This window comes from Mandrillus leucophaeus, unplaced genomic scaffold (genome assembly GCF_000951045.1).
Source record: "Mandrillus leucophaeus isolate KB7577 unplaced genomic scaffold, Mleu.le_1.0 Scaffold595, whole genome shotgun sequence".
In the NCBI taxonomy this organism is placed as follows: domain Eukaryota; kingdom Metazoa; phylum Chordata; class Mammalia; order Primates; family Cercopithecidae; genus Mandrillus; species Mandrillus leucophaeus.
Genome location: NW_012106419.1, coordinates 807,813 through 831,261, shown reverse-complemented (window position 1 = coordinate 831,261; position 23,449 = coordinate 807,813). Strand labels below are relative to the sequence as shown.

The window sequence follows — 23,449 nt, the reverse complement described above, 5'->3', positions numbered from 1 at the left end:
CACTCTGCTTTGCTTGGCATGGACCGCCACTTGGGCATCCATATTTGAGGACTCTGGGCCCTCGGAGCCTGGCACGGTAGGTAGCACAAAGTAGGGGCTCAGTAAACGCCCATTGCATAAGTCCTCTCTTCCTCATCAGTCTTACCCTTCCTACCATGTTATCTTGCCTCCACCCAGAACATCCTCTTGGTCAACCTCCACAGTCAAAAACTTATCTTCTGCAGCCAAGTTCAGCCGGAAGTGATTGCAGTTTATTCCACAGGCCCACAGTCTTTGGCCTGTTTTTGCCTATGACACAGACTCTGCTCCTCCCTGATACTGCAGCCTTTGGGTCATGCCCTTTCCTCCTCTCTGGTCCTGTGCTCTGTGAAGGCCATGACCCCCTGTGATTCCTCTCCCTACCTCCTACTGTGAAGATTGACTCTGTTTCTGGCACCTGGTCCCATGGCTAATTGTATGGAGTCTGGTGTTAATTACAAGGGGGCCTGAGGAGTCGGGCAACTGGCTGACAGCTAAAGTAGAATGGCTTTGAATGGCCAGCTGTCTGCACAATGGCTTAATTTGTTTTTGTTTTTGTTTTTGTTTTTGGTTCCAGCTGTGTTTGAACTTTATGTTAGGGCCTGGAGATAGGTTTTTTTTGGGGGTCAGTTACTGCCCCCAACTCCAACTAAGAACAAACTTGGAAATATAAAGAATGTATATGTGCCTCTATGTGATGTCTAATTTGAAGATGTTTGAAGCTTAGTCTTGGGGACCTGGGGAACCCTATTTGTACCAAAGGCCTCCATCAAAGATGAGGCAAGGCCTTTAGGTAAGAGAAGTTCAACATCTCACAGGAAAAATGGTGAGGGATGTAGCAGCAAGCTCTCGCTCCTTGCCGGGTTCCTTGGGCCCTCTCCCCTAACCTGCCCTTTGTGGTTGTGCACATGGGTCACAATATTGTGTTGGAAAGAGGAAGAAAGTATAATGGGACTTGGGAAATAATTATAATTTTGGATTATAAAATCTTTGTGGAAGACCTTTTGTGAAATTCCAGTTTAATTAGGACATGTTCCCATAGTGTAGGGTACATTATTTGTCTATATACTCTGGTAAAATTTTCTGCCAGACAACTGGTCTATAGCATATTTTAATTTGCTCCAGAATCTTATTTTAAGGGAGAATGAGTGCTCGTACTTGTAACAGTTAGATATCCAATTGCCTCTTGCAGGTGAGAAGGAAGAAAGGGAGGTAAGGAGAGAAGGCAGAAAGATTGATATAGTGGGTTTTTTCTGCTTATTTTCCAGCTCTATAAGGGATTCCTGCCCCAGCGGATGGTGCTACCCTGTAAGTCACAGGAACTGGTAGTTCAGATATCCCCATCACAGAACTAAGTACTTGGCTATGTTTTATTTCTATATTTCTGATACATAAACAAGCTCCCTTCTTTAATATAAAATCAAAATAGCCTTTGGAATCTTTCACTTTGGAAGACAAACAAAACAAAACAAAAATGAAAACAACTAACCAACCAACCAACAAAAACTCCTATTATGCTAAGTGAGATAAGCCAGACACAGAAGGACAAAAACGACATGATTGCATTTATATAAGGAATCTAAAATAGTCAAACTCATGGGAGCAGAGAATAGAATGGTGGTTTCCAGGAGCTGGGAGGAGGGGAAATTGGGGAGGTGCTTGTCAAAGTGTACAAACTTTCAGTTATGTGACATGAATAAATCCTAGAGCTCTACTTATAGCATAGTGCCTGTAGTTAGCAATACCGTATTGTCTACTTAAAAATTTGCTGAGAGAATAAATCTTAAGTGTTCCTAGCACTCAATAAATAAATAAATAGGCAGGAGGAAATATTTGGAGGTTATGGACATGTTTCTGGCATTGATGGTGGTGATGGTTTCATGGGTGTACACTTATATCCAAACTCATGAAGTTGTGTACATTAAACATGTACAGCTTTTTACATGTGGATCATACCTCAATAAAGTATTAGAAAACAGAGCAGCAATATCGGAATAAAACAGGAACAAAAACAAACTGAAATCCCCAGAAATACATGCAACCAAAGGCTGTGTTTCAGCACCAAGGTGGGGAGGTTGATGAATGCTGCCAAGTTGTATTTAGATACTCTCAGCTCTTGGTAGTAAATCAGTGGGAAATTAAATCTACAGCTATGCCCCAACATGAAAAGTAAGCAGGTCAGGATATAACCAATCAATATACATTGATAATGCCAGGTGAAGCTGGTGAGCTGTGATTTGGCCTTTATAGGGTCAAACTTCACCTAAACCATAAGTCCAGGGACAGTCTCTTGGCTGTTGGTGACAGGCAGCAAGTTCATTAGAAGATCAGAGCCTAGTCTAAATTCAGCTTCACCCCTTGGAAACTCTGTGACCCTGCATAATATTCTTGATCTCTGAATCTCAATTTTAAATGTATAAAATGAGGATAATAACACCTGCTTAACAGGGAGGCTGCGAACATTCATGGAGCCCAGCTCAGCGTTCAGAACTTAGTAAGTATTCAATCATGGCAGTTCCATTCCCCATGTTAGCCTCTAACTCTAGTAATATTCTCTGAACACCATTGGGCCCAAAATACTGGACCTGTCATTCAACAACACCCAGACTGGGCCTTAAGGGTTTTAATTTCTTGGCATTGATATCTTGACTTTTCTATCACCGATGTTCCCTAATAGAACAGTTGTGTAGAGACTTAATTCCAGACCCTAGACTTGAGAATCTGCTTTGAACAATCTCCTCCCAGTCTTTCCTCACTTTGATGGCAACCCACCTCCTTTTCCAGAACATATTTTAAGACTCACCTCACATTACACCACCCGCCCCCTGCTTTCAAGACCATAAAAGCAAGGTCTGCTGGAGGCTCCATCATCTTACAGTCTGAGGTTCTCAGGAGGAATGAATATTCCCTGTCAGCCCCTGAGGTTCTGGCCATGGGCTGTGCACACAGTAGGCACTTGAAAACACTTCATGTGAGCATGGAGAAGACCAATAGAACCTCTTCATTTCACTGAGACAGTAGCCCAAGGCATTTAAAACTTTCTGCTCTTGGAAAGCCACAAATACAGGGTTCTTCTAACATAAACATGTATTTCAAAAAGTTCATTGGTTATTTCCTTGGTTTTAGAAGAGTATCCCAAAGACCCCTAAGCAGAGGTGGGGCTTCCCCACCACCTGACTGCCCACTTACTCGCAATGGAGAGAACCACGACAATGAAGTCAAACACATTCCAGCCATTGGTGAAGTAGTACTGCCTCAAAGCGAACATCTTCATGACACATTCGCCCGTGAAGACGGCCACAAAGAACTGGTTGATTTTGCCCAGAATTTTCGTCTTTTCTTCACTCTGGTCATCAGTCTCCACCATCATGGTGATCATGTTGAGGCAGATGAGGACCATGATGGTGATGTCAAAAGCTTGTCTGGTCACGATGTCAAAGACAAAACCCTGGAACTTGTTCTGAGAAAACAGGAGATAGTGGCATCAGGGCCTTTGGGCCAACACAAACCAGGCATCTGTATTATCCATAGATGAGTTTTGTCTCCATCACACTCCACATCTGAACAGAAGCCAAATACTATCCTTACCTCTTCCAAAATTTCACTTTTAGTTGACTCTACCTCATTGCCCCAGTTCAAGTCCTTAATACCTCTCCTGGCCCTTTGATGTCACCAGGCCCTTCCTTTGTCCTGGTCTGTGCCCTTGCCTCTATTTGCAATGCCCTCCCAGTCCCCTCTCTTGACTGTCTAAATTCCAACAGTCTTGAGTAATTCATCTGTTTTAAGCTCTATTTACTGCATGGAGCTTCCCTTAGTCACGTGACACCACACTGCCCTGTCCCTTTGGGGCTCCCACTTTTCAGTCAGCCTTGAGTTCTAGTATTTCATATCTGCGTCTCTTCTTCTTTACTAGACAATGAGCTCTTTGAGGACAAGGGCTATACCTTCCTTAACTTTGTTTCCCTGTAGTGCCCTGTACATTGCAAGAGTTCAAGAGCTGCTTGAAATATTAGTTTGAGCTACTTTGCTGAGAGTAAAGTCAAGTGCAAAGGAGAAACTTATTCTTGGAAATGTTCCCTCTACTTCTGGTGCTATGCAAATGCCTAAGCAAATACAGGTATAGGGCATGGGGTCAAGTGTTGGTTGTTTGCATCTTGGAAGGAATATCCAGAGTGGCCTGGAAAACCAAGAGATCATTTACATCTGGTTATTTTTATGGTGTCTTTAAAAAGTTCTTAGTGTGATCCTCTCTTTTTTTAGTGCTGTGAACATCTTACTGCTCTGTGAGTCCTTGATCTCAACCCCATTCCCCACTCTTTTTGACCTCCCAAACCTTCCCCTGACCTCTATGGAGCTCACCTGCCTTGATCTGCACGTATCTTCCCCTATTCAAAGGCTGCCATTCTCCCCTACCCCATGTACCTCAGGGGTTGAGTCTGGGGTTCTCCTTGTTCACCGCTGACCCTTCCATACCATTGTTCTTCCTGTGTCTTGTAAAACCCCTTCTTGCTTTGTAGCTTTGCCACCTAGCTTTGTCACCTCCTCATTATTGCCACTTACCAACCTCTTGGTCTCTCTGCCTCATTACTGATGAGTGAGGAGGCTCTTGGCCATGTTTGCCCGCTCTTGGCCACATTTGCCCACTCTTGGCTATTATCCTAGGCAACATTAATATCCATGTGCATTACTGTTTGTCTCTTAGTTTATTGCACAAATCTCTAATTACCTAGTTTCTCCTAACTTAAAGCAGAATCTTCCAGAAACTTACATCTCCCTCCAGCTACCATCTTAGATCTCTGCCCACCTTCAAAGCAAAATTTCTTGAAAGAGTTGTTACAATCACTGTCCCTCATTTACTCCTCAGCCCACGTCAACAGAACTTTTGCCTCTATCCTGACATTGAGATGGTTCTCACTAAGATCATGAATGACTTCCCATAATATTAGATCCAAGGACACTTGTCTGACACTGCCTAGTACACTCTCTACCTTGAAATGTTGCTTTCTTGGTTTCCACCATGGCTTACATTTCTGCTTCTTTTCTTGCCATTTGTGATGCTCTTTTATAGTCTACTTGACCCAACTTTTAGACATCAGAGCTCTTCAAGGCTCAGTCTTGAGCATCCTTTGCTCTTCACCCCATTTTTTCTCCCTTGACAATTTCTCCAGCCAGGAGTTAATATATATGTGCAAATTTGGCCAATTGTTTGCCTCTGTCACCGGACTGTAATCTCCATAAGAGTAGGAACTTTGTCTGTCTTGCTCACTGCTCTAACCCTGGTGTCTCCATAGTGCCTGGCTGCAATAGATGCTCTACAAATTGGTAAATGAGTGGAAGACAGAATGGGCAGCTCTGAGTTAACCATAGCTCAAATAAAAATTTAAAGTCACCCTTTATTTGACTAAATTCAATTCTGTACCAAGGGTACATACTGAATGTATGGGATATGTGGCCTCTGCATGAGTGGCTATGAGGGAGGAAAAGAAGAACCTGTCTGATCCCTGCCAGGGAGCCCACGGGAGCTGCACAGCAGGCAGAGGGGGAAGTGCTGTGATGAGGCTGATCCTTGCCTTCTGCTTCACGGTGGGGATGGGTTCCTTTCCTGTTGGGTTAGAGCAAAGTACCAGACCCAAGTGGCCTTGGCTCAGGGCAGAACTGCTGGCTCACATCTTTCCCGGGGTGGGAGGGGGACTGCTGAGCCACTAATCCCTTCCATTTCATCACTGAAAATGGTGAAAGAATACAGGCCCATTCATGGTCACATGACTTCTAATTAAACACAGCAGGCAACAGCATCGCTAAGTGGCTGGGTGTGAAGTTTGCCCTGGATATTGTGACTTGCTAGCTGCTCTTGGCTTAGCCCATAGTCAGGGATCATACCTTTGCAACCCTTGGTGCTCTCAGAGATGATGAAGTGGGTGATTGATGATGTGATAATCTCTAGAACCTGTTATATTTCTATAAAGCGGAGTATGTGAGACTTGCTTTTACTGATTTCTGTAGCAGGGAATGTTAAAGAATAAAATTTTCCAGTCTTGTTGAATCCTTAGCTTTTGCCATGGAAGAAACAAGATTTAGAGCCTGAGCATCATCAGAGGTGAGAGGAGGTGTGTGGGGCTCCTGTGTGGTCCCAGGTAAGCTCTGTCATGAAATGGCACCCGTGCACTGATGGGGAAGAAGTCCTGTGTCAGTGCTTTGCTGGTATGACCAGCTTGAGCTTTGGAGCTCCTAAGGGGAGAAGGTGGACATTCCAGGGCCAATAATCTGGCCAAAAGCAAGCTGGGCCTGGGAAGAAGGGTCTTAGTTGGGAGTGGGAATTTCCTTTTTCCTTGGATTTCTTTCTTGGTTCTAGACTTTGAAGAGGGAAGATGATCAGGCTTGTGCCACTGGGCATGTGGGTGTCAAAGATGTTGCCTGTCATATGGATGCTGATCGGGAGCTAGGATTGTCCAAGACATATGGGTCCTGGAGAGCAGCCATCTGCAGTTGGTGCTTGGACTCTGCTTCATGCTGGTTTCTCTGTTGGCATCCCTGTGACTTCAAAGTTTTGTTTAAATGTTCTAACCTTGCCTCAGCTATGCTAAATTAGGGAACAAAGGAAAGAGTGTTTACCTTGCTTGGGCCAGAATATTAAGGGGAGAGCCACGTTCCTCCACTAAGGCTAGCATAAGGTTGAGAGTGAATTAGTAAACTACTCCCCTTCCATTCAAAGGATGGAGAATCTCAGGAACAGAGTTGGTTATGAGGTTTCACTTTCCCTCCACGTGTGGAGAACTCCCCCATTGCCATCCTGGGAGGATCCTGGTTGCAGTTTAATGAGCAGAAATGGTGATTTTGTTGCAGGTATTCCTGGCTGACCATCAACTCCATCTCCCACTCTTATTTACTGCCTGGAATTTCAACATTAGAGTCCTGCCTTTGTAGGTAGATGCCTCTCCAGGGTCCCTTTTTAAAATATGATTTATCTTGTCCTAAGAATGTTGTCTTCCTTGAGGGGAGGAAGCTTTCTTTGGCAGCCTATGAGGTTGGGTGATGACAGGGAAGAAGCAGGGATGTCAGAGAGATTGAGTAGCATGTGGGGGAAGGTGCCAAAAACCTTTATGATTTTGCCAAGGGTTGCCCCTAGCATACACTTCCTTGGCATCTGGTTCAAATGTGGATTCAACCTTACTCCAGCCACCAGTAAAGGCCAGTGTGGACTCAGCTGCTTGCTTCTCAGCAAGTCTTAGGGTCCTCCTCCCATTACCCATGACTTGAATGTAGTTGGGACTCAGCCTTTCACCTAATTTTAATTTGGAGCCTGCTCCTCCCCATTGAACTTGTTGATGGAGAGATACTCAATGAACCTAAGGACTTTTGCTTAGGCTCACTCAGATCCAGTTATCTTGATCATATGGGGGGTTTAGGAAGAAAGCTCTGTCCCTACAGAGGTCTGAACCTCCTATCACTCCCCATTCCCCACTGGAACACTTCTTATCAGAATCTAGACTAGTAATAAATTCATGACCACTATTTCAAAATAAAGTGTCAAAAGTCATCATTTTTTTTCTCTTGTAAATGTTTTTGACTTTGTTCTGACAAAATTTGAAGTAAATTATGCAAATCCTATACCTTGATTTTAAAAAATCTAATACCTTGGCTAACAGAATGCAAGTCTCTATAATTCATTTAGGGAAAGGCTTGTTCCTTTGTTAAAGGTCCTTTGGACTTTGCCGTTGTGTGGGGAAGGGCTAATGAAATTGTGCCATGAGCAGTACCTGTGATTTTCTTCACAAATGCTGCATCTTAGCCACAGAAAGTTTACGTAAAGGGACACAGGGCCAATTCCATTCACTGGAGTGGATGGCTTGGAAATTCTTTGAAGAGGATCAGCAAAAATTTCTGACACATCAACATCTTCACCCACAAACCTGATCATCCATTCCCAAAAAAGTGCTATCTTGGGGCCTCTCAGAGGCTTGATGTTTTCTATCTTCTGGTAGAGGGCTGAGAAGAACTTAGGTGATATCATGTGTGGTATGGGTAGTGTGTTTAATGGAGATCTTGAGATCTTTATGAAAAAAGGAGTGAAACTAGAGTCTGGCCCTTAACTCAAGTCGGATAACTTTTGGTTCCTATTGGGCCACTCGACCATGACCATGTCTGCATCTTGGATCCTGGTGGGGGAGTTGAGTTGTGGTCATTTCCTCTCTATACCTGTAGGCATGGGGTAGAATATAGGGTGATACTGCAGATCCACTGTGACCTAGACCATGATACATAACCACACAAGTTTAATCCCTGGGTTCTAACTACCCTTACTGTCACTTAGCTTAATCTGCCTCCAATCCTATGCTTGAACTCTAAAACTGTTGGAGAAACTCAGTGCTCCCCCAAACAGATTCATTTTAAATAGCTATAAAAGGTACGTTTACTTCAGAAGACCAGAGTTGCTTCTTTTGGACTTCTCATTCCTTGGGCCTAGGAACCCTCATCACCCTCATCCCAACGTCAACCCAGATCTTCTCCTCCATAAACAGCACTCCCTCAAGCCCCTGCCTGACACAGGCATAGACTGTCATGTTGGATTCACAGACAGGCTGTGCTACAGGAAAACTCTGGGGCTTACCAGGGGCCGTGGGATAGGCTTCTGGGGCTTCTTGGAGCCCAGCTTCTTCATGGCATTGTAGTACTTCTTCTGCTCCTCTGTCATGAAGATGTCCTGGCCCCCTAAGTGCAGAGAGGGCCACACTGTTACTAAAGCAAGAGGAACTCCCGACGGATACCAAAATCAGAACAGGCAGGCGAGAAAGGATCATATCAACCTTCTCCCCTCCTCTGGAAATAGACACACCAAGCTCAGCATCAAGGAGTGTCTTGTCACAACCAGTGTCAGAACAGTGGGAGTCAGTTCCATTGCCGACTCCCTGCCTGGGTCTCTAAAGCAAAGCCAGTTTCTGTTCTTGAGGGATCCAGAGATACTGCCTGGATAGAGGGTGGGGAGGGTTGGGAAACAGGACTCAATGAGACAGTACATGTTGGTTCAAATCTGAGTCTTGGATCTAGCCTGTTCATTCCAGTAAAATTCTTTGGTCTTCTAGAGTCACAGTCTCTCCCAGCGGGCAAGAGATTTCCTGAGGACCTTGAAGCAAAGACTGTGGGACAGAAGCCCTCAAATCTTTTCTGAAGAGGAGGAGATGAGGACAATTACTGCCTTATCCTTGGGTCCTTGGTCTCAGAGGGGCCTCTGGTTCTCTTGAGGCCCTGCCAGTCACACTGCCCTCTGCTGTTATAGTGCCAGAAACTGTACCACCAAAGATGTCTTCCACGCTTAGAATTGGGTATTAGTTTTTCTTTAGTGGCCCTTGGATTTCCTTCATTCAAGTTCTCACCTTTAACTTCCTGACATAATTTGAAAGCCACCCATTTTAATAATATGTTTATGGAAGTCAGTCCCTGCAAATGCTGGGAAAGTGGGCTGAGATCCGTGGAATTTGAGAGGAGATCTGAGAAGATCTGTGGACACAAAGGGCTTCCTGGTAGGACCATCTTTATGGGGTAAGAGAAGGAAAGGGCAAGAGCAGTGGGTAGGTGAGCTCTGGGTGAAATCATGCTGAGAACTCTGACCAAGGATTCAGTAGATGCAGTTTCTCAGTGACCCCAGCCTGATCACTGGCTCATCTCCCTCCATTACCCAATGTCTCCCTCTGTAATCTGTCTGTTGGCCTCAGTTTTCTCATCTGTAAAATGGGAGAAACGACTGCTGAATAATCTCAAACCTCCCCAGGGTGCTGATCACACTGATCAACACTGTCTTGTCCCAGACCTATCCTACCCTCTTCTTATGCCCAGAACCCTGAGCAAGGATTTCCTGTAAGTGGGGTGCCTGCCCCACTATGTATATATTTTAAATTGTTAATAGTAAGAGCATCTGGTGCTCTTGAGGCCCTGCCAGTCACAGTGCCCTCTGCTGTTACAGTGCTGGAAACTGCACCACTAAAGATGTCTTATGCTCAGTCCTAACCTCAGTGCTCTTTGTTCAGGGTTTTGTTTACCCCTCACCACAATCCAGAGAGTAGGTATTATCAGCCCCATTGAATGAATGAAAAAAACTGAGACTCAGAGAGGTTTAAAATATTGCCAGCATGAGCCATCCACAAGTAGTTGAGTCAGGAATGCAAACCCAGGTTTGTATGTGCTCTGTGACTTATCTATGTAGCCCCTTTTCTCTCTGGATCTCAGTCATGCAAATCTAGGACAGTGCCTATCTACCTCAGGGGTATGGAGGGCATTAAATGAAAGGATAATAGGAAAGTACTTTATACCTTTATTGCCCTGATATTTTCTTATAAACATCAGAGGTTATCTGAGATTTGATTCTTATTAATCAGAGTCGGTACCCTTGGAGGCACAAGTCTTCCTCCCCAACCCAAGGAGGGTTGGGATTCTGCCAGTGCTTGGCCATGGCCTTTCCTGAGATGCCCTGACTCAGTCCTTTGTGGGGATCAGATCCCCCAACAGGTCAGCAAGTTCTGAATCCCTTTCTTTCCCTGCTTGTATTCTCCCAGGGCTCACCTGGAAGATATCTAATACATCTGGTTCCAGTTGGGAAGACCAAGGTCCCTTTGGGATGTGAACCCTGAATGAGGATGTCAGGGGGGCATTGCTGACAGAGAGAAATGTAGCTCTTCCAGCAACAGCAATCACAGGGCAAGGGTTAGCACTGATATTAAAGTGATGGACTGTGAGTAGTGTGGCTTTTGTCAGGAGGCCAGAGCTGGCCAGGGAACAGGAAATATAAAGCTTACCACTACAGCAGAAACCAGAAACCCCTAAGCCCCACTTATCTTTTTTTTCTGTTGATTGAAGTTGTCAATTATGACCCCAACAAAGAGATTCAGTGTGAAGAAGCCTCCGAAAATGATGAAGATGACGAAGTACAAATACATGTACACGTTGTCCTCCCACTTGGGTTGCATGTTGACCTGTGACCAGACAAGGGAGAGTGGGAAGGAGGGTGGGTGTCTTAGTTCAGGTTCAGTCTGAAAGCCAAGCCTGAGACAGGGACCTGGGTACAGGTGATTTATCTGGGAGGTGATCCAAGGAAGCAGGAATGAGGGAGTGGAGGAGAATAAGTGGGAACAGGAGAAGAGCCTGTGAAGAGGATATTGTTAAGCAGGGCATCATTGTGGGCAACTGGAGCACAATCCTACTGGGGTCCTCTGAGTAACTGTGTAGAGCACATGCAGGATTGTATCACCAAGTGACAGGGAAGCTGGAGTATTTATCCTGAGATTCCCAAAACTTATTGGTAAGTGTTGCCCCTGGGAACATTAAATCCCTGGTCCTTGGGGGAGGAGTTGCTGAACAAGCTCCTAAGCCCTGAAGTCTTCAAACAGAGAATCAGAAGTGCAGCCTGCAGGTGAAATCAGAAGTGGGCCAAAGGAAAAGGTGGCAGGGAATTGACAGTACCTGCCATAGCAGGACGGGGTCATTCCCCAACAGTGTCTCCCCAGCCTGGTTTTATTTATTTATTTTTTTTGAGATGGAGTCTCGCTCTCTCACCCAGGCTGGAGTGCAGTGAAGCGATCTTGGTTCACTGCAACCTCTGCCTCCTGGGTTCAAGAGATTCTCCTGCCTCAGCCTCCCAAGCAGTTGGGTGCCTGGTTAATTTCTTTCATATTTTAGTAGAGACGGGGTTTCACCGTGTTGCCCAGGCTGGTCCCCTGAGCTCAGCCAATCTGCCCACCTCGGCCTCCCAAAGTGCTAGGATTACAGGCATGCGCCATTGTGCCCAACCCAGCCTGGATTTTATGATAGTTTCTGAGATTCTACCTCATTCCTCCCAATGTCCCTTGATTATAGCCACTACCCTTGCTTTGCTCCCACCCCTGTCCAGGGAGTGGCTCACATGAACTCTCTCTTAGAGGTTATCTGATGCTTTCCTCAAAGGTGAGCAGAGGAAGACCTCAAGAAGCCTCAGGAGTGTAGATGTAAAGGGGATAGGCTCAGTGGCTGAAACACCCAACAGAGAGCCAGCTGGACACTGCTTCAAGGAGGGACAGTGTGAGGTTGCTTGGTGATCACCTTTTCCAGTACCAGGGTCATCTTCATTTCATTTCAAAAGCAGACTGAACTGATATGGGTAGGACTCACAGAGGGGAAGGCTGTAGGGACAGTGGGCTGAGACTCACCTCCCGGGAATCGACAGCTGCATACATAATGTCCATCCAGCCTTTAAAGGTTGCCTGGAGACAAGGAGCAGAGGCCACTCAGTGTCTGCCCATCCATTTACACTGGACCTTTCCCAAGCCATGGTGGCCCAGTGAGAGAGGGCAGATTCCTGAGTTGGAAAGGGCTTGGGCAGAAAGAATGAAAGGAAAGGTTCCTTTGGGTTACTTGACTAATCTCATACGATGATTTAAAGTAATTCCACATGTGGCTGTTTAAGAATAGAGTAGCATTAAAGACACAGAGCCTTTCAGAATGTAGTATGGACTGAGGACTGAGTGTCTAGGTGTCTGGTTCTAGTGCCAACTGCTACAATGCTGCTCTGTGCACTTGCCTAAGGTTTCCCCTCTCAGGGCTGCCATTTTCTCAACCACTTTCCCACCATATGCACATGATGTAAGAATGGTATATCTTTCAGATGGAGAAGTTGAGAATAGAAGACCTCCACATTCCTGCCTTCAGCTTTAGCATTCTTGAGGTTGAGAAACTGGGTGTGCCTTCCAGCATGTTCAGAGCGTGCAAGACATCTTAGGTCTTACACTCCTAGGCCTGTTACAGCACTTGATGAGCTGTTTTGATTCACTTATTAGTCTGTTTCTCTCATACAGCATCAGTGTCCAAGGCCAGTTCTGACTGTATCTCCCAGGGCTGAGTAGTACCATGCCTGGCATACCAGAGATACTCAGAGATTATTTTTTGAATAAATGCAAGAACCAATGGTGGAATGTAGACACTCAAGAGCAACTGCATGACAAATGTATGAGTAACTGTATTAACACTTGAATGAACAGAGGACTGAATAAACAGGTGGATGAAGGCAAGAAATGAACGATTGAATGGATGATGAAAGAAAGAAAGACACGGTGAATGTGTTTGATTGTCATTATCACCGATATTATCTATCATTACGATAGACCTAATTAGACATAATTTATTACCATTTAGGAAATGATGTGAAGACCAAACATATGGCTATGCCCTGTCTATTTTTTACATGTACTGTGTTTTAAGTCACCACCTGATACAATCCCATGGCAGGCCCATCCCTTTATACTATTCTACCAGCCCACACTTGTGTAATTGCACCACTGTGAGATCACATTCACTAGGAAGGCCCTCTAGTCTCATGGTGTAGTCTGTAGGAATAGAGAATGACCTCAGTTCACCCTGAGTTCTACTCCTTGCAAAGTCCCCACATAGCATCTTCTGGGAACTCAGACTCTCCATTTTATTGAGCAGCCAAAGCAAGAGATATGGTTGATCTCATGGTTGACTCACCACCTGCAGAAGTGCAAGGTAACCCATTGCAACATTATCAAAGTTGACTTTCACATTGACCCAGAAGAAGCTGCCGGTGGAGTTTTGAATCTTGCAGTCAGACTTGTTATTCACCATCGACAAAGGTACAAGAGAAAACTCTCCATCGGTGTAGTTGATGCACCTCCAAAACTTCCCTGCGAAGAGGTTCACACCCATGATGCTGAAGATGAGCCAGAAGATGAGGCAGACGAGGAGGACGTTCATGATGGATGGGATGGCGCCCACCAGGGCATCCACCACCACCTGGTGGGAGATAGAGAAGGATCTGGAACCCCCAATGCCCCACCCCCTCTGCTGGATTCTATCTCTTTCTATTCTCATTCAGGCTGCTTCATGAGCCAGTGGCCTGTGGAAGCAGCAAGAGAAGTGGTTTAATTAGTGCAATAATTCAGACTCAGAAGACTGAGAGACACTGGGCAGCTGAAGATGGATTTAGACCTTCTTCCCTTAACCTCATTCAGGGTGGGTTGTAGTGAGAAGATGGATGAGTTTACAAGCATACTCCACTCGTTTAGAAGTGTGAGAATGTGTGTATTGTACCTGCATATACAGACTTCTAGAACCTTGACTTATTCTCTTTAAATACCACACATAAAACAGAAACACAATTTAAATACAATTTAAAGTATGCTTTGGTCAAGAACTAATGAAAACCTAAATCCATAGTCACAAAATAGCTCATTTGTAAATAAGCAAACGAGGATCTATTAGATACAAAATAAAATAAATTTCAAACTATTTCAATCTTCAGGTCCTACTGTTTGTAAAGGCACAAGTTAATTTCAAAAGCCCACTTTTGTTTTTGAAGCTATGATGACTACTTCCAGCCAATGATAGTGGAGCAAAGCAAAACCTTACTTTCTGCTGGGGAGCCTTTGGTAATTATGAGGAAGAGGTGGCTGTCAATCAGCAGTCTCTAAAACAAGGCTTGGGCTGTGAGCATTCCGTCCTGATGGAGGCAATTAGGGCAAAGTGGAGGCTGACACAGGTGGATAAAGAAAGGGGTGGATGGAAGGGGAAAATCCACAGGACCTGATGATTGCATCAAGTTGGAGAGAAGAAGCATTCCAGTGGGTGGCAGCTGAGGTACTGAGCTGATGATGTCACTACGTTTAAATGGAGTATTAGAGGAAAGACTCATTTGTCATGGAAAGACGGATAACTTGGGATGTTCTGGAGATGTTGGCAATAAGAGGCAGAGTTGAGTGACTGAGAGAATAGATGCTTGTGGAGCAATGATTCAGGATCATTTCACTAAGAGGAAAGGGGGTGAGGTCTGGGTCCTGGTGGCTGTGATATTTATGGGTGACAAGGGAAGAGGGGCCCACAAAAGGACTTGAAAGAGAACTAAGGGAGTTAGGACATGCAGCACCACCAAAGTCAGAGCAGGAAGTGAAGACTCAGAGCCTACCTTTGGACGTGGGGCCCCGGAGCTCAGGGTTGGTGGGATGGAGGGCATAAAGGCGGAAGGGTTACCAAAAGCTGCAGATCAGAGAAGTTTTTTGTTTGTTTGTTTGTTTGTTTTTTGAGATGGCGTCTCACTCTGTCACCCAGGCTGGAGTGCAATGGCACAATCTCAGCTCACTGCAACCTCTGCCTCCTGGGTTCAAGCGATTCTTCCACCTCAGCCTCCTGAGTAGCTGGGATTACAGGCACACACTACCATGCCCGGCTAATTTTTGTACTTTTAGTAGAGACGGGGTTTCACCATGTTGGCCAGGGTGGTTTTGAACTCCTAACCTCAGGTGATCCGTCCGCCTCAGCCTCCCAAAGTGCTGGTATTACAGGCATGAGCCACCGCGCCTGGCCAGATGAGAGCAGTTTTGAGATCAGACTTACCCGCATGCCTTCAAATCGAGACAGAGCCCGCAGTGGCCGCAGAGCACGAAGGGTTCGTAGGGCTTTGATGGGAGCCACTTCAGAATATTCCAGAATCTTTGCTGTGAGACTTGTCAGTGAGATCTAAGTGCAGCAGAGGGCAGAAACATCACTCTAGGTTTGCAGAAGGGCAGTCCTGGTGGAAGAAGACAGGAACTCCCTGCCCAGCCTCCCATCCCTACACATCTAAGCCATCATCCTAGCTCCCACCTTATTTGGAACTCCAATGAGAGGTCTGGAAAGAATTCTGTCTCTTCCCTTTTATTAAAAATTTTATTCACCACTCTCTTAAACAACCTGGGCAGGAAAAACTCAGTCTCAAACATCACCAACCTCTGGTATATAGGTGGCCAAGCTTCCAGTGTATTAAATCAACTCTTCCTTTTCCCTCTAGGGGCAGCAGTCAGGCCTCAACAACCTTGAAATAGATTTTCAGAGACTTGGAGACATGATGTTCCCTTCTAGGGGCTATGCTGAGAGTCCACTCTAAGGAATATAGTAGTCTCAATTATATTTGCTCAGAGAAGTGGGGTGGAAAGAATAGTGGCTTGGGTGGGGTCTAATTCCCTCTTGACCCCTGATTTTTTGTGACCTTGGGTTAGTGCCCGGCTAGTCCAGGATACTTTCACCCTTTGTAAAATGAAAAAGTCAGACTAAGAGAATTCCAAAGTTCTGATAGCTCTGTAGTTCTTCAAAAAGTTTCTGGTATGGGTCCATGAGATCCAGCTTCAATAGATATCTGAGAAATAATGACTGACTTGTGAACCCCTTTTGGTCTGTCAGTTTTCTTTAAGTGGTGGTCCAAAGACTGCAAAGGACAGAAAATTACATGAAAAAAGTTCCCCTGCTAGGAACTTTGAAGGTTCCAGGGAGATGTCATAGATACGGGCTATGACCCTGTGCTGTGAGATCTTAGCTACGCCACGGATGGTGGGCTGAATTCAGACTCAGCTTATCCTGGCAGTTAGGCGGGATGCACACAGGGGCTTCAGAAAAGAAGGGCTTTATACTTGAGTGACAGGGCCCCAAGCAATGCCCATTCTTTGGATGAATGGCTTATTCTACCAGGACAAACAACTGGAATGGAAGGGACCTCCTTCCTTCATTCATGTAAGGCTCCAGACACCGGCAGGTGAAACCCAGCTGCCTGGGTGCCTGAGGGCAGGGAGGTTTGGGGCCATTTCCATGCTGAACCCTATTCAGTCTTTTGCTCAGCCCCTTGGGAAGTCTGCCTCACATGGATAATCTGCAGCTGGGGCAGACAGGTGCTGGTGCCTCTCCAGCAAAGTCTGTCCACCCAAGCCCACCTCCATTCTCACTGCTCAACCCACTAGCCTCCCAAGTGGTCTCCAGGCCCTAGTACTGCATCCATGTATCTATTCTCCATTGCAAATCTGATTATGATCATGTCTTTCTCTAACTCTCAAACTTCACTGGTACTTTATCACCCTCAGGATAAGCTCCATACTCTGTAGCCTGTGTCATATGGTCACAACCTACTTTTCCAGTGATATTTCACCCACACATTCTACTCAAATCAAATTGTTCCCTGAGCATACTTGTGTCTGTGCCTTTGTTCAGGGTCAGGTTTTAGCTAAGACGGGCCTTCCCCAGTCCTCTCGCAGCTTCTTGCTCCTGCTTGTTTCTATGCCCCACATCTAATGCCACCTCCCATAGGAAGCCTTCTCAACCACCCCACCCCAAGAGTGGAAAAAGGCTTATGTCTCTTTGTCTCCAAGATACCAATTGCCCCTAGTAGTGCTCAACACATTCACCCTTACAATACATTTATTTCCGTGTGTGTGTCTTGTCTGCTGAAAGACTAAAGTGTAAGATCCTGGAGATAGTGAGTATTTATTCTGTGCTTCGGTTTCTTCCAGAGCACTTCATAAGGCAATCCTGTATTCAATAGTTATAAATAGACGTTTGACAAATGGAAGAAAAATAGGAGCATTGGGATGGCTAGAAGGAAGGAAAGAAGGAAGTACTGCTGGATGAAAAGTTGAAGGGTAATTTTACAGAGGGATGAATTAAAGGATACAATGATAAATAGGATAAATTTAATGTATAACATGAATACTATAGTTAATAATAGCATATTGTTTTAAGTATTTTTCTTACTGAGTAATTATAGCTGCTCTTGCCACAGGGGGAGAAATGGGTAACTATGTGAAATGATGGATATGTTAATATGTTCCACTAGAGTAACCATTTTACTATATATATATCTTATAACATCATTTTGTATCCCTTAAATATTGATATGGTTTGGCTATGTCCCCACCAAATCTTATCTTGAATTCCCACGTGTTGTGGGAGGGGAGGGACTCAGTGGGAGGTAAGTGAATCATGGGAGCAGGTCTTTCCCATGCTGTTCTCATGATAGCAAGTAAGTTTCATGAGATGTGACGGTATTGTAAGGGGGAGTTTCCCTGCCCAATCTCTCTCTTTGCCTGCTGCCATCCATGTAAGACATGACTTGCACCTCCTTGCCTTCCACCATGATTGTGAGGCTTCTCCAGCCACATGAAGCTGTAAGTCCAATTGAACCTCTTTCTTTTATAAATTGCCCAGTCTTAGGTATGTCTTTATCAGCAGCATGAAAATAGACTAATACAAATACATACGGTAAAATGTATTTAAAATTTTTAAAAAGATAACAGATACAAAAAGATGGATAGGATAGATAGTTGAATGGAAGGATGGAAGAAACAAAGAAGAAAGGAAAAATTATGAAAGCAGGGAATAGTAATGGATAGATGAGATAGGTGGATAAGAGAAGGATGGATGGCTGGGTAAAATGACTGATGCATAAATGGAAAGATGGGGATTTGGACAGAATAGATGAATGAAATAAATTAGTGAATGACTGGAAGGTTGATAGGATGGACGAATGGATGATGAATGAAAGTGAAAGGGATGAATGAACAGATAAGTGGAAGAAAGGAAGACTAGACGGATAGGTTGAAGCAAGAATGGAAAGATGGAAGAATGAGTGGATAGAAGGATGAGTGAGTAGAAGGAAGCTTGGATGGAAGATGCATGAATGAGTGAACAGAATGTTAGATGACTGGACAGCTGTTTAGAAGAATTAATCAAAAGATAGAAAGATATAAGGGTTAAGGATGATGAATAGATGGAAGTTTAGAATAAATGATTGGGCAGAAGAGAAGAGGGAAAGAAGAATGGGAATGGATGGATGGAAGGGGAGGACTGATGGAGATGTACAGCTGGAAGGAATAAAGATGGATGGATGGCCGGGCACGGTGGCTCAAGCCTGTAATCCTAGCACTTTGGGAGGCCGAGACGGGTGGATCATGAGGTCAGGAGATCGAGACCATCCTGGCTAACACGGTGAAACCCCATCTCTACTAAAACATACAAAAAACTAGCCGAGCGAGGTGGCGGGTGCCTGTAGTCCCAGCTACTCAGGAGGCTGAGGCAGGAGAATGGCGTAAACCCGGGAGGTAGAGCTTGCAGTGAGCTGAGATCCGGCCACTGCACTCCAGCCTAGGCAATAGAGCAAGACTCCGTCTCAAAAAAAAAAAAAAAAAAAAAAAAAAAAAAAAAAGATGGATGGATGTTTGGGAGGAAGGAAAAAGGAAGACTGAATGGTTGGATACGAAAGGAGAAATGTATGGAAGGAAGGATGGTTGGTTGGAAGGAAGAATCAGTAGGAAGATGGATAAAATGAGTGCGTGACCGTTTAAGGTGATTAGGACTGAGACTGGTGACAACAGCATAAGCAGGAGTGACTGTGCCCCTAAAGGGGTGGGACACAGGAATAAATAATTTTCCTTTCATTTATGAATAATTATTTTATATGCACAGAATTATCATCCATGACTGAGATTTCAGGTCTCACAACTAATCCTTGTAGTACAGTGGCCTGAAGCTGCTAGTGCATCAGGGAAGAAGAGAACTGAATGCACAGGCCTGCTGTGGAGGACCTGCCAGCACAGGAGGCTGGACAGAATGTTCCGTGCTGGACCTCATCCAGCTTCAGGAGGCAAGCACCAAATACAGACACATTTCCTGACACCTCTGCTGGGCAGACCTTGCTGCTGGCAGCTGCTGGAGTGGGGCAGGCAGAGACCAACACAGCACATGCCTCACCCTGCTTGCAGAAACCCTCAGCTATGCGGCAGTGAACACATAACTTAGGTAACCATGCAGCAAAGCAAAGAAGGTAGGGGCCTAGACAGTGATACAGCAATGAAGTGGTTAAGATGAGGAAGAGATGATGTTGAGGAATCACACGTGTGATGTGTGAGAAGCACACAGTCAATTCCCTAATGCACGGGCTACTGGCCACAGGTTACTATGAGTGTGAACACATGAACTCCAGCTCATTACCTCTCCAAAAGGGCCCTCTGGGGGAGGGAGGGCCTACTGGGGAGGAGGCAGCAGTATAAGCTCAGTGGTTCTTAGCCATGGCTACATCTTGGAAATGCCTGGGAGCATTTATAAAATACAGATGCCTGGGCCCCACCCAAGACCAATCAGATCAGAATCTCTGGGGTAGTGGTGTTCGGTCACTGCATATTTCAGAGCTCCTCAGGGATTCTAAAGAGCAGCCAGGTGTGACGACCACAGAACAGCAGGTGGGAAGATCCTCTGTGCTCACAGTTCATGGCTCCCCGAGGTCCAGAAGCCCCATCTGTGGATGCAGGGCCATAAGACCTCTGAAAGCTGCATATGTCATCTCACTTTGGATGTAAAAATGCAGAGGATTGCAGGGATCTTTCTGAATGGAGACCTAATAACTCACCTAACAGTCACTATTGTGTCACAGTCATGTATTGCCTGGACTTTACCACTCATGGGTGTCGGGGCTATTCTCAGACTCCTCACTAGATTGCTCAAAGCTTTTCTTTGGAGTAGCCCTTGAGGGCCAAGTCTCTGAGCTACCTTTGCACTAGCTACAGCCAGGAGTCAGAGGGCAGGACCCCAAACCCCACGTGTTCCCACTGAACCACTCACATTCACAATGAGGAAGTCCAGCCAGCACCACGCATTGGTGAAGTACTTTTTGAAGCCATAGGCCACCCACTTAAGCAGCATCTCGAACACAAAGATAAAGGTGAAGACCCTGTCAGTGTATTCCAGCAAAGCTTTCACCGTGGGCTTCTGGTCCAGGTAATAGTCTTCAAAGGCCTGGAAGGAAGAAAGGATGCAGAATGGCAGTCTGCCTGAACCCACAGAACTGGCACCCAGACTGATAGGGAAGGACCCAGCCAGCCCTGACCACAGTCCCTGGAAGGGGATTTGGTAGTCAGCTTGCCGGTAGCATTTTATTTGCTGTGGGGAGGTAAAGTGGGATAGTGGAGGAGGTACTGTGAGATACAAAGCATGACTTCTTCAGGGCCAACGGGGACACACAGCCCTGCTGATACTTGCAGGGATGCTGAATGCAAGGGAGAAAGAAAACCTTCTCAAATTGGATTTTGGAAGTGAACCAAAGGGATGCTAACAGTGACTTTGTTTAAAAATAAAAGCATCAACGGATGTTCACAGGCAGTTTACAAAATGAAAGTAAGAATCGCCAACACACCTCTGAAAAAGAATGTTCTATCTCACTGGTAATCAAGGAAATTCAAATTAAAAGAAGATGCTGTTTTTCTTTTATCAGACTGGTGGAGATGGAAAAGAATGGGGGAAAGCCTAGGATGCTGTGGCTGTGGGGAGCTGCCACTCTTACAAGTGACTGGCGGGAGTGAAAACCTGACCAGTTCTGTGTGAAGCCAAATAGGCAATGTGACTCAAAGGTTTCAGGAACCCAGCAATTCCTCCTTCAAGCACTAATCCTAAGGACACTGGAGGCTGCTGGCGCCCACCCAGGTCCTCTTTAAGGGGCCAGTGCCCCATCCTTCATCTGCTGGGAATGTCGGCTGCTAATAGTTCATGGATGCAGACACCCCCTTTTCCTGATGGCTTTGCTGAGCTGGGGGGAACTGTCCACCTTGGGAAATGCTTATCCTCCCTGCTGGGGCAGCCCTCAGCCAGGGACACTGACAGGGGGGTTTACAAGGCTGTCTCCTTTGCCCCAAGGTGGGACAGCTCTGTGGTGCCCTTTGTGCTTCAGCGCTTTCCGTGGGATCAGCTGAAGCTGGATTTCAACTGAACCCGTATCTTTTCTTAGCTTCTGATTCTGTGTCTAGGACCAGGACTAAGACAGGAGATTATCCAATGTCTCTGAGGGAGTACACATAGGGAATATTCAATGTGTATTAGAAGGAAACATAGGGATTGATTGAATAAATTATAAAGGAATATGTTGGAGCCAATTAAATGAGATAATATGAGAATATTTACTGAGAAAATTTACTGAGGTTTTAGCATGCATATATGTGGCTTTATTTTTGTAATATGTGTATATTTTATGCATAAGCAAGATGAGAAGGAGGTATACCAGCATGTTTTCAAAGTGAGCTTCTCTTTGAGTGATGGGGAAATGGATGATTTTTTTTTCTTTACCTTTTTCTATAATTTCCAAGTATTTTTTTGGTACTTTACTTTGTCAGATGAAAATGCATGTTATTTTTAAAAGGTACTCAAAGTGAAAGCCTAAAGAGGGCTAAATTTGGTGCCAGCCTGTTCAGTCCTATGGGGAAGAAGATGGGAGGGAAGGGAGAGCTGCAGGGGGGCGGGCTGGGCTGGAGCAATGTTGCAGGTCTGAGCTTCCTCCTGGGAATGTGGGGGGTGGACCGAGGTGTGAGGAGAAGGGGGTTAGAGAGAGAAGGGAGGGAGCAAGGGAGAGCAGAGAAGTGAAATGAGGAGAGAAGGCCCACAAGCCAATGAGGTAGTGAGGAGTGCACCTGGCCAACAGCACATGTGGTTATTATTTTAATCCAGGAGGACTGGAAGGAAATGAGCGTAGGTGTGGAGAAAGCACTGCCCAGCCCCCTCTTGCCCCTACAATTTGGCCTCTACACTGTGCTGAGGTCCGTGTGGACAATCACCACCCTGTGCCAGGGCACTGGGCACCTGCAGCTGCTGTCACACCCTCCCCCCTGCACCCAAGATGGCAGACCAGTCCCTGCCCCAAAACTCTCTTCTCCCTTGGCTTTGCGTCATTGCCACCCTAGTTTTCCTCCCACCTCTCAAATCCTGCCTTGTCCCACACCTGTGCTCCTCCCTAAGGCTGAGGCCATGCACCGAGCAGTTTTGTCACCCTTCCTGGGCAATCTGGCATTTAGATTGAGGCCCAGATATTTAGTAGGTTGTTTTTAGAGAGTAAATGACACGAGGTGCAAGATGAGTGAAAACACGCAGCCGTGAATCAGAAGAGTGGGGCTGTAGTCCTAGCCCTTCAACGAATTAGCTGTGACCCTGGACTCTATTCCCAGCCCTTCAACTCATTACCTGAAGCCCCTCATGCCTTTGGGCTTCAACTTCCTCATCTAGAAAATGCAAACAACTGAGGATGTTGTCTCTTCCTGTGTCTATGTCTACCTTGGTCTATTGGCCGAGTAGTTGAGATTGTATAAGGAGCCTAAGCCACAGTACAGAGAGAACCTTCCTTCTTTGCTCTACAAAGCCCAGTATTCAGCCAGGGCCTTAGAGATGTGTCCCAACTCTGAATCTCTATTCCCATAAGGTCTCGTTATTCAAAGCGTGGGTCACTGAGGGCAGTACAAGCATCACTTGGCAGCTTGTTGGAAATGCAAATTCTCAGGCCCTGCCACAGATCTATGGAATGAGAATCTGCATTTGAACAAGCTCCTGGGAGATTAAATTTTGAGAATTGCTATTGTAATGATTTTCTGTGAGCTTTAAAGGAGTAATTAGTAGCATTTGAAAGTGGTTTGATAAGGAAATACAGTCCTTTTTGTACTGTAGGCCTTCAGAGAAGGCCGTGGGTTGGGGAGGTCAGAGGGTGAGAAGCCAGGGGCTTCGGGATTAAGTAAGGGAAAAGCTGGGGTTTGCTGCTGACGAGTTGGGTGACCTTGGACAAGTCTTAAACATTTTGAGTGTCAGTTTCCCTACTATGCAGTGGGATGCATACACTCACTCACTCAAA

The 23,449-nt window shown here is 45.5% G+C and overlaps 1 protein-coding gene across 3 annotated transcripts in view; it reads right to left on the bottom strand.

The window, feature by feature from the left end:
- Positions 1-23,449, bottom strand: part of SCN10A (sodium channel, voltage gated, type X alpha subunit) — a 97,368-nt gene that overhangs the window by 1,285 nt on the left and 72,634 nt on the right. For all 3 annotated transcript variants that reach the window (XM_011999480.1, XM_011999481.1, XM_011999482.1), the window contains 7 exons: positions 20,410-20,583; positions 15,388-15,510; positions 13,507-13,791; positions 12,192-12,245; positions 10,845-10,982; positions 8,627-8,731; positions 3,208-3,478 (listed from right to left, as the gene is read on the bottom strand). In XM_011999480.1, coding sequence (XP_011854870.1) covers positions 3,208-3,478; positions 8,627-8,731; positions 10,845-10,982; positions 12,192-12,245; positions 13,507-13,791; positions 15,388-15,510; positions 20,410-20,583 — 1,150 coding nt within the window. The remainder of the gene's footprint in view (positions 1-3,207; positions 3,479-8,626; positions 8,732-10,844; positions 10,983-12,191; positions 12,246-13,506; positions 13,792-15,387; positions 15,511-20,409; positions 20,584-23,449) is intronic.